The 10,694-nt window shown below is 53.8% G+C and overlaps 1 protein-coding gene across 2 annotated transcripts; it reads right to left on the reverse strand.

Annotated features, from left to right (window-relative positions):
• Positions 1-3,753: 3,753 nt before the first annotated feature.
• Positions 3,754-10,251, reverse strand: FOXJ1 (forkhead box J1). Of its 2 annotated transcripts, XM_058852473.1 has the most exons (3): positions 10,139-10,251; positions 8,866-9,420; positions 3,754-6,111 (listed from the first exon to the last, which is right to left on the reverse strand). In XM_058852473.1, the coding sequence occupies exons 2-3, from the start codon at positions 9,361-9,363 to the stop codon at positions 5,311-5,313; spliced, it is 1,299 nt and encodes a 432-aa protein (XP_058708456.1). In that variant the 5' UTR covers positions 9,364-9,420; positions 10,139-10,251; the 3' UTR covers positions 3,754-5,310. The 2 variants fall into 2 exon arrangements, with proteins under 2 accessions (XP_058708456.1, XP_058708455.1); XM_058852472.1 differs by lacking the exon at positions 10,139-10,251 and having other exon boundaries at positions 8,866-9,696.
• Between the last annotated feature and the right edge of the window lie 443 nt (positions 10,252-10,694).

Consider the following 10,694-nt stretch of genomic DNA (forward strand, 5'->3'; position numbering starts at 1 on the left):
TCCAAGGAGTCGGACACCAAAGGAGTGTGTTTGCTTTGGATTTCTAAAGCCATTTTCTCTCTGTCATGATGGCAGTGAAAAAACCCCACAATCTCAAGACATGGGATGGTCCTAACGCTCCAAACCTGGAAATAAATCACCTGGAAAAACAGCCTTTGTAAAGAAATCCCCGTGGCCCCAGTGCTTGTTTGCAAACTGGCCAAGTTTCGACCTTGGCGTGACGTGGTTTCCCAAAGAAGGAAGCGATGCTGGCACGGCTCCGGCAGCTCAGCCCCTCCACTGGGGGTTTGGATGTGTCCCCCCAATGGCCACAGGGACCCCTTTCCACGGCATGAGCCAGGCTGGAGGAGCAGAAGCCCTGTGGGGCTGCAGCCCCCTAACCGGGCATGCATGGAGGGGCGGTGGGGCTGAGGATGAGGAGGAGGAGGAAGGAGCAGCCGAGCGTGTCCATGTGACGTCTCTTACGCAGGGGCTGTTGCATTGTGGCTGCCGGCACTCCCCCCCTCCCTGCTGCAGGACAAGCCTCGGCCTGCCGGGACATTGTGCCAGCCGGGAACAGCCACTGGCAACGGCCACTGACCCGTCCCGGGGCTCCCTGGGGCGCAGAGGGACGTGGGCACCCGAGGGGACTTTTACTGGATGTGCTCCCCCACGCCAGAGGGTGTAGCACCCCACACACCGTACAAGAACAGGACTGAAAGAGATGCTCCAAAAATTCTGCTGAGATAATCAGATTCTGACCCATCTCAGCCCTGCTGAGAGCCACCCGGGCTGTGTGAGGGCCACAGGTCCCTCTGGGCTCTGCTGGCAGTGCAAGGTCACTGCTGGGAAAGCAGGAGAGGGGCTTTGCCCCCCTCTCTGTTCTCAAAGCCACCTCCCCCAGTGCTCCTACAGCCCCACAGAGAGGTGTTTGCATCCAGCCTGATCCTTCCCGGCAAAGCCATCCGAGTCCAGCCGTGGGGCTCAGCACAGCCTGTCTGGAGTTTGCTGTGACACCTCCAGCCCATCAGGTATAAAACACTACAAAAATCAGCATCACAGGCCAGGGAGTGCCTGAGCTGTCCCCAAGCCCTGCCTTGTGTGAGTGCCAGGCTGCCCCGATGCCATCCCATTCCCATCCCCACCAGGGACCTGCTGTACCAAGTAGATCTCCCTGTCTGAGTGTGGCTCCCAGGAGATTTCACATCCATGTGAACTCCCGGATGCATGTTTGGAAACCTGCTTTTTTCCCAAACTTTGGAGGTTCATTCATTGCTATGCAAGGCGAGTCCATTCCCTACCCGCCTCCATCCTGCTTCCCCCTTCTCCCCCCTCACCATTCCAACCATCCCAGCCTAGGATGTTAAAATGGACTGAATTTTTTACGATGAGAGGGGAAAAAAATTTTAGAAATCTGGGGATGAAGAGAGAACCCATGAGCTGTGACCTCCTCCAAATTCAAGGCACCAAATCCACACAGGGAAAACAAAAGGCAGCGAGATTAGCATTTCCAAACAGAGCAGAGATGGCCCCAATCTTTGAGCTGTTTATTCTAGGGTTGATTTTCAATATTTAGGATGATTAGCAAGTGAAAGCCGGCTGTTGCCAGAATGGCTCCATGCCAGCCCCACTCTCAATGGAGGGAAAAGAAAGACACGGCAAGAAAGGGAGAGAAAAGAAGGGCTTATGTGTATATTTTTTCTCCCTCTGTGAAGGGGAGATTGGTTTGAGGTGTCAATGTTTGCCCATCAGAGAGGGATGATGGATGAGGGGATGGCTGGGGAAATAGCAGAAATAAATAATAAAGGAATAATCGCCATGTGCTTAATAACCAGCTGGGGAAGGACCCCACTAGGACAGCGAGCTGAGCTTTCAGAGAGTTTTTGGAGCTGGTGGATGCCCCAAAACGCGGCCAGCTCTGGGCTGGAGTGCTCTGGGTTCATTGCTTGCAGCAGGGTGGACACCGCCAGCGCTGCATCCCCAGCCCATCACCGCCCCTGTGCCGGGCGAGCCGGGCGAGCCCGCGGGGCTGGAGCAGCCCCAGCCCCGGCTGCAGCCCCAGCCCATCACCGCCCCTGTGCCGGGCGAGCCCGCGGGGCTGGAGCAGCCCCAGCCCCGGCTGCATCCCCAGCCCATCACCGCTCCTGTGCCGGGCGAGCCCGCGGGGCTGGAGCAGCCCCAGCCCCGGCTGCATCCCCAGCCCATCACCGCCCCTGTGCCGGGCGAGCCGGGCGAGCCCGCGGGGCTGGAGCAGCCCCAGCCCCGGCTGCAGCCCCAGCCCATCACCGCCCCTGTGCCGGGCGAGCCCGCGGGGCTGGAGCAGCCCCAGCCCCGGCTGCAGCCCCGCTGCCACCGGCAAGCCCGGGCAGGTCCGCGGCTGCCGGGTCCTGACCTCCGTCCTGGCACCGAGCACAGCCCCGAGCACAGCCGCGCTTTGTGCCCCATGGGAAGCGATGGCACCGCCCAGAGCACCCCCAGCTCCTGCACCTCCTGGCTGCCGCTTGAAAAAACACCACCCCCTCCAAATTATCTCACTGAAAGAAGGGAAAATTCACGTCCAAGTCGGTTTGGTTGCTTTCAGCTGCTGAACAAAACGGGGTTGTTTCAGGCCTCGCCTGGTGCCTCCTTTATATTCACCCTTTCTCACTTTAAACCCCTCGACTGGCTCTGCCAGGCTGGAATATTTTTTCCTGGCAGGTTTGGGTTTTTTTCAGTCCCCTGGCAGGGTGGGGATGCTGGAGGCTTCTCTTTTCCAGGGGGTTTGAAAGCACTACTACATGTTTGTGCCTGGCAAAAAGAATTAAACAAGTGGTCTGAGGGGCAGGGGAAGTGCCAGCTTTTTTGCAGCCCTGAAGTGCCACCAGTACTGGAGGGGAAGAAGGGAATAGCTCTTCCAGTGCTTCCAACAAGGAGCTGAGAGGAGGAGAAGCCAGGACAAGGAATTCCTTAATGCCTTCTGGTATTCATGGCTCCCAATATCCCAAAGCTGAAAGGAAAGCCCAGATCTGCCTCTAAATTCTCCCCCTCAGACACATCAAAGCTGTTCCCCCAGGGATAACCCTACCTTTTCCCAGCGTCAGCATCCTGCTTTCCCATCACAAAGCACACAGAGACCAAGGCAAGTGTCTATGCCGAGCCCAGGGCTTATTTTGGGTTGAGATTGGCTGGACTGGGAGAAGCTGTAGCAGCCCTGGGTCTGGCTGCTGGAGTGCCTGGTGCTGAGGGGATCCAGTAGATCACTGGGGAGCTCCTTGTGCACTCCCCAGGAGAAGGGCAGGGCTGTGTCCTCAGGGCAGGAGGGATGGGATATGCAGGAGTGGGTGCACCCAAAGCACCAGGCTGGAGGAGCCCCACGCAGGGTCTGGAGAGGGACCTCTGTGCAGCTCCTCTCCCCACCCTGTACCCAAAACTTGGGCATCTTGGAGCATCTACAGGGCCAGGTGGTGACATGGCACAAGCAGAGGGACCTGCCAGCCCCAGGAGCTCCCTGCAGGGCCAGGGAAGGCTATTCCCAGGGTTGGAGCAGCTCCCAGGGCTCAGGACACCAGGCACAGCCAACCTTGTGTCACATAGGTGGTGTGTAACCATTGTCTCACTGGGGCTAGTTCGTGCCTCAGGCTCCCCACAGGGAATTTGCACAGTTGTGCAAGTGTGTGAGAGCTCCTGGGTTTACAAGCAGGGCTGGGGAAAGGAAACAATGAGGCAAAAGGGATTTTTTCCTTCTCCATTTTTTTTATTATTATTATTTTTTTAAAATTTGTAAATAATTTGCATGAAAACAGTTAAATTGCACAAGTATCTCTGTAGTTCTCCAACATAATCCCCAAAGCAGGAAAACAGAAGAAAAACAGCAAATAAAAAGAAACATTGTCAATACAAACAACTACACAGACCCCAAAGCCCCTCCTAAGTGCTTTTGTAACCAAAACAGAATCTAATTACAATCTTCCACTTCTTTTGCCAAGTCTAAGACACACCACTAAAATTCCAGCTTCTACTTGCTCCTATCTAATGACTGCTCTACCTTTCACAGCCTACAGCAAAGCAGAGGCAAAGAATCTGGTTCTTGAGAGCTTCAAGTCAAGTTTCAGCAGAGTTTGGCTCTGCTCCCAAAATATTTCCAAGTTACCTTGCACTGACCCCACCATGCTCTCGCTGCACACCGATCCTGACGTCTCTCCCGGCTGGATGGGACTTCATTTCCACTGCTGTCCCCCAGAGCCTGTTGCATGTGCAGTTTTTGGCCTGAGCTCCTGGATGGAGCCTGAATGTGGATTTCTTTCCTCCTCAGTCCCACCTGGGAGTGCTCAGTGTGGAATGGCTCCATCACCACCAGCTGAGGGCCAGGCCGTGGGGTTTTCATTGCACCCGGAGCCTGATGGAAGAGCTGGAGAAGCGAAGAGCAACAATCTCAGACCAAAAAAGCAGAGAGGGGCTATGTCAGTAGGTGAAAGAGAGGGTTCATGGTGCTCCAGACCCTTTGGCAACTGCAGCAAGGGTTTTGGGTACAAAAAATACAAAAGCTGGTTTTGGGAGCATCCTGGTCCTTGCCGCTTCTCTCCTGCCAGGGCCAATTCCTGGATTCTTCACAAAACCTGTTGGTGCAGGAGTTCTCCCTTGTGTGGTCTTGTTTTACAGAACAATGAAACAAAACCTTTAAACAGTGAAAATACAAAACAACTCTCAAACTGCATTTCCAGTCTTCCCCTCCCCCCTTAAGAAATTCTAGTGCTAAAAAATATAGATTTCTTTGAATATATAATATATAATAGATTATATAAAAACGTCTAAAGAGGCACACTTGCTGAGTTTATAAACCTTTTCTTCTTCCCTAGGCACAAGTCAGCTGGGATGTTGAATGTGGAGAATCCAGAAGGGACCTGTATTTTCTTACCAGCTAATTATCACACTGTACCTACCAACTGCACTGAGACAGAAAAAGGAAAGACAGAGTGAAACAGAGAGGCAAAGAGGTGTGGAAATTGCACTTTAGTCTATCAAATCCTAAGCCCCCAGGAATCTCATGTCTTAGATGGGATTTCACAGGTAATTTTAGCCCTGATGGAAAAGAACCCATCTTAATTCACATTTCTTTTTTTAAAGTAAAATGTAAAAAAAATAAGTAGTGTTAACCTTCTTCTCTTGAGAAAACTAGACACTTCTGAGGTGTCTTTTGGAGACACAGCAGGCATTTCCTGGGGTGGTGGGTTTTTTCCCTTTGGTGTTTCTGGGAATAACCTTACAATGAAGCTGGTAAAAGTCACCATGGGCATCTCTAGGAAATCTTGTCCCTTGTAAGTCCCAGCTTGGGGAGAGCATCCTACAAAAGTCTTACAAGAGGCGTGCCAGACTGCTGAGGTTGATGACATCTGCCAGCAAAGAGGCATCGATGTCTTCAAACACCTGGTCAATGTTGACACAGTTGGAGAGGTAATCGCTTGTCCCTTCATCCCAGGGATGCTCCAAGAAAGTTGTGGCCATGAGGGTTTCGTTAAAGTCCAGGCTGTACTGGTTGGATTCAGTGACAACTTGTTCCTGCCCCTGGGGACACTCCATGTGTTGCCCTTGTCCTGTCCAGTCTAGGTCACATGTGACGGGGTTGATGGAAGGTGGGAGCTCCATATCCACCAGAGTGGAGAAGTCTCCGTTGGGGTTGGTGTTAAAGACAGTTTCCCAGTCAAAGACACCTTTCAGCGATCCCAGCTCAGTCTGCTCCTCCTGGGTCATCAGGGCTGAGCTGGGAAGCCGGGACGCCTTGGCTGTGGGCAGGGGTGAGGGCTGCTTGCCCTTCTGCCCCGCTTTGGTACCCACAGGGCTCCAGCTCTGGCTGCTGGTGGTTTCCTCAAACTCTTTGAGCAGCTGCTGCGATGCCACGCTGGCCTCGAGGACGCTGTTGGAGCTGCAGGAGGAAGTGGCCGGGCTGACAACATGCCGTGCTTCTTTCTGGACTCTCCCAGAGAAGGCTGGGTGGATCTGCACTGGAGACATCCTCCGCTTTTTGTAAGTCCCATACTTGAGCCGGTTGGCATAGTAGGGGTCCAGCTTCCAAAATCCACCTTTCCCTGGCTCGTCTTTCTCCCGAGGCACCTTGATGAAGGACTTGTTCAAGGAAAGGTTGTGCCTGATGGAGTTCTGGAGTCAAAAGAGAAAGAAACCAAGGCTGAGTGCTTGTCTGCAGCTGCAGGACCTACCTGCCTTGGTAGACTGGTGGAGGTTTTCAGCAAGGACCTTTGGGGAAACAAAGCAGAACTGGCAACATCCAGACACCCAAGGCTACATGCCCAGCAGGAAGTCCCTCAAAGCCCTGAGTCTCCAGCAGTTTTCCTGCCTTCTTTCTCATCCAGCCAAAGGTGGCAGGAGCCAAGGGGCTCAAGCTAGGACTTGCCACCCAATGGGAAGCTTTTGGGCAGCTCTCCTTGGCTGGAAATTGGGGTCATGGGGCCTTGAATCATGCAGAACACTGGGAGAAACTGGCTTGAATTGCTCTAGGCATAGAGCTAGGCTGGAGGAGGTTGGATCCTCCGTGCCAGGGAGGAAGAGGTGGGTCTTTACACCCATGTGGCCATGGCCCCTTTACAAGGGGCAGCACATGGCAGCACTGTGGGGGGACGGCAATCAGAGGCCTGCTGGCATTCCCCAGTTCAACTGTGTCTATTGGTGGTGTTGAGAGGAAAATATTTGGACAAAACATAGGCACCATGCCTTCCCCTAGCCAGGATGGCACAAATCAGACAGGAGAACATGGAGAGACACGTGGGCTGTTCCACCCTGTGTGTCCCCAGAGGTGCCTCCTGGCCCAGAGAATCTCAGTGTGGAATCACTGCATCTTCATCAGGCACTGCTCAAATAAGCTGAGGGAAAAAAAAAGGAGGGGGGAAGAAAAGGAGGAGTTTCTACTCCCATCAAGCTGTTCTGAAACCCTGAATGTGCCTGGAGTGACATGAATAATCAGAAAGGAAACTCAGTTATTGGGTAAATAACCCAGCGTTGGACTCCACAAAACCAGGACTGTACTGAGATTGGATATGGCAGAAGTGGGTTTTTTTGATTTTTTGTTTGTTTTTTTTTGGGGGGGGGTGGGGGTTTAATGTTGCCTGGATATCTTTATGCTTATTCATCCATAATCCATAGTGCCCAATAGGAAAAACAAGGCTCAATTGCTTAGAGCTGTTGAAAAACATGCACGTGCACACACACACACACACACACACACACAACAAAACCCTCCTCTGGGCTGAAGCTCCTTGGGTTTGTTGGCTCCTTTCCAAAGCACTCAGCTCCCACAGGAATATATCCATCTCCCCCCCAGACTATGGGTGGCATGACCTTTCCAGGCTGTCTTCACGTACGGGAATCGGGATAGAGGATGAGAACACAGCCACAACAAGAAAGAAAAGAAAAGAAAAAAAAAAAAAAAAAAAAAAAGGAAGGAAAAACAAAAAGTGAAAAAAGTGAAAAGAAACAAAAGATTTAAAAAAAAAAAAAAAAAAAAAAGGAGGAGAAAAAAAAGAGAAGAAAGAAGAAGAAGGAATACAGATATTCCCCCATACAATCCAGGCTGTGGTAACTCCAATTTTACTGTGTAATGAAATTTTACAAGGATCAGAGACTTGAAAGCTGAATTCTCTGCTGCCCATCTCTCCTCCCCATCCCAAACTTTGCTCAGCCCAGGCTGAATTATTACTCAGCTGGTCAACATATTTATCATTCCTGCCTGCAACGGCCCAGGGTACCCCCTGCATCTCTGCAGAGAGGAATTGAAAACCTTCTTTCTTTTTTTAATGAACACATTTAATTAAAAACGTTGTGAATGCTTAGCCATGAAGTGTGCAGGAGAAAGTCAACCCGCTGGCACCCAGCTCCTGCATCCAAATCACTTTCATAGGTCCCCTGAGTGTAAGAGTGGGACCAAGATGGCCCTGGAGGGGGACTGGGAGGGGTTCCTTTCCCTGTGATGGGCTTCAAGAGCCACTGGAGACCCACCTGCCTGGAGAGAAGGTGGGCAATGCCTGGGCTTTGTCGTGGGCTTCTCCAACCCTGCTTGGATGGGCACTGCCATCAGGATTAGTGACACACTGTGGATTTGGGATGGGAATAACCCCAGTGGAGGGATGAGCCCCTAGGGCCGTCCAGCCCTGCCATATCCTAGAAAACCTCACGTGCCAGAGGTCTCCTGGTGTGACAGAGGAGGGCACCAAGCTAGGGTGGCTGGGAAAACCCCCCAGGTTTCAGGCTGTCCCCAAAGCTGGTGAGCCTGGGGGCTGTCCCCTCTCTCCTGGGGACATGTTTGTGCTAGCTGGGGACAGAAGCCCAAGTTAACCACTCCTGGGCTTCCCTCTGCAGGTCTCACCAGCTCATCCCAGTGATGGAGCCTCCTTGGCCTGTCCCTGGGGCCAGGAGCCCAGTACTCTGCCCTGCTTGGAAAGCAGCGGCATTTCTGCTCAAAACTTCCCCAGAGAGAGACTTGTCCAACAAGTGACATCTCCATCCCTCTCCCATGCCTGGTTCTCAGCACCCAGGGACACTCGACCTGGCAACTTCTCCACATGTGCTCAACCCCAAGGGACTCAGAGCCCCAGGAGAACTCCAGGAATGTAGGGACCAAGAGGAGTCTCAGGTGCCAGGAGCCCAATGAGTGCCTGCCTGCTCCCAAAATGGTCCTGGGCTCTCCCCCAGAATGGCTCCTTCCCTCTGCCACCTTGATGGCCGTGGCATCCATGCCCAGCCAAGTCCTTTCCCATTCCAGCCCTTCCCCACTGGTGGCTGGTGTCACTCTTTTCCCAGTGGGATCCAGCATCCCTGCAGGATGTTGTCTTGCAGGGTGGAGGCTGTGGAAAGCCCTGCTCAGCCCTGCAGGGACAGTGGCCAAGGCTCCACATCTCCTACCTGCCAGGTGGGATCAGCGTGTCGGAAGTAGCAGAAGTTGTCAGTAATCCACTTGTAGATGGCAGAGAGAGTGATTTTGGGTTTATTGCTGGCTTCCATGGCCATGCAGATGAGGGTGGCGTACGAGTAGGGCGGCTTGACATGAGGGTTGGTCTTGTAGTCGATGTCCCCTGTGAGATGAGGGGGCACAGCCACGTCGTGGTGCGTGGTGGAGGAGGTGGAGGAGGAGACAGGCGTGCAGGGAGTGTGGCGTGTGCCCTTGCAGGCCGGGTCAGCAGCCAGGGGCGAGCACGGGGACTCAAAATCAACCAGGCTGAACAGACTCTCACTCATCGTGTAACAGTCCTGGGGGTCTGAGCCAGAGTATAACTGAGGCAGGCCAGTCTGGGCCACCGTGAAGTCCCTCAGCCACATGAGGTCTGGCAGGCTGTCATCCAGGTCTTCCTCCACACACTTCAATTTGCCCTTGGCTTTCAGCGCTCGGCTCGGCCACGCCATGCCTCCCTCAGTGCTTCCCAACTGCACGTGAAGGGGAGGGAAGGGATGGGGCAGACCCTGCAATAACAACAGGAACAGGGGTGAGGTTCCCCAAGGTGCAGTCTCTCTCTGACAGCCAGGCAGGGCCAGCCTGGGTGCTCCTGGAGCTGCTGGGTGAGTCCCATCCCTGGTGTGCTGTGCAAAGGACCTGCCATGCCTGCCCTGAGGGATTGAGCCACCTTGGACCTCAAACTCCTTCACCTCAGTGTCACCCACTGACCTGCTGCCCAGCAAGTTCTTGGCTAAACAAAGAATTTTTAAAAACACAACAAAAAACCCCTCGAACAACCAAAATCCAGCCCTGCCATCCCACAAAGTGAGGCAGTTTCTTGGGAACACACATCTCTGGATACCTGGCACTCAGAGGACTAACTCAGTAGTCCACACTAGGACAAAATACTTTAAAGATTCACCCCTCACAGCCAGTTTCTCTTGGTTTTATGCTATTTCTGCTTTTACCTTCCCGTGGTACCCAGAAACAACTCAGGGGTGGGTTGGGGGAAGTGGCGGGATCCCACCCCAAGTACACCCTCAGTCAGTGAGAGCCGGCAGCTTCAGACTTTGGGGAGTCCTGTGTCGGGGATGTGGATGTAAACCCGAAATCCCGAGTGTCTGGGCCACGAGAGAGCTCCGGGAGGGCACATAACCAGAGCCGCTCCCCCACGCAGACCCTCCGCCCCCAACAGCGCTGCCCTTCCCGTCCCACCGCCGTCCCAACCCCGCCGCATCCCCTTACCCCGTCCGGGTGTCGCCCCCCGACAGGCAAAGTTCACGACAGAGTAAGAAGCTTCTAGAAAAACAGGAGACGGCAGGTAAAAAAAAAATTAAAAAAAAAAAAATTAAACAAACAAACAAAAAAAACCCCCAAACAACAACAACAAAAAAAAAAGCAGGAGGGGAGAAAAAGAGAAGGGGAAAGAGAAGTCCCAGGGGTGTCGGGGTGCCCGGGCCGGGCCGTGCCCGCCGAGCCGCCGTGAGCCGCGGCCGCCCCGGTGCGGGGTTAAGTAGCGGCTCCGGGAGGCTTCGCGCGTTGCCGGGGAGACGCCACGCCCCGTAAACATCCTCCGGGCACGCCATTGGCCCGCGCGTTGCCATGGGAACCGGGGGTGGTACCCAGGGATGCTGGGGGACCCCGCCGAACGCAGCCCTGGGGACAGGAGGAGGCTCTGCCGTGACCTTGTGGAGGCTTTCCAGTACCTGGAGGGAGCTCTGAGAAAGCTGGGGAGGGACTTTTGAAGCGGCCGTGTGGTGATAGGAAAAGGGAATGGCTTCAAACCGAGAGTAGGTTTAGA

The sequence above is a fragment of the Poecile atricapillus genome, chromosome 17 (genome assembly GCF_030490865.1).
Source record: "Poecile atricapillus isolate bPoeAtr1 chromosome 17, bPoeAtr1.hap1, whole genome shotgun sequence".
Lineage (NCBI taxonomy): Eukaryota > Metazoa > Chordata > Aves > Passeriformes > Paridae > Poecile > Poecile atricapillus.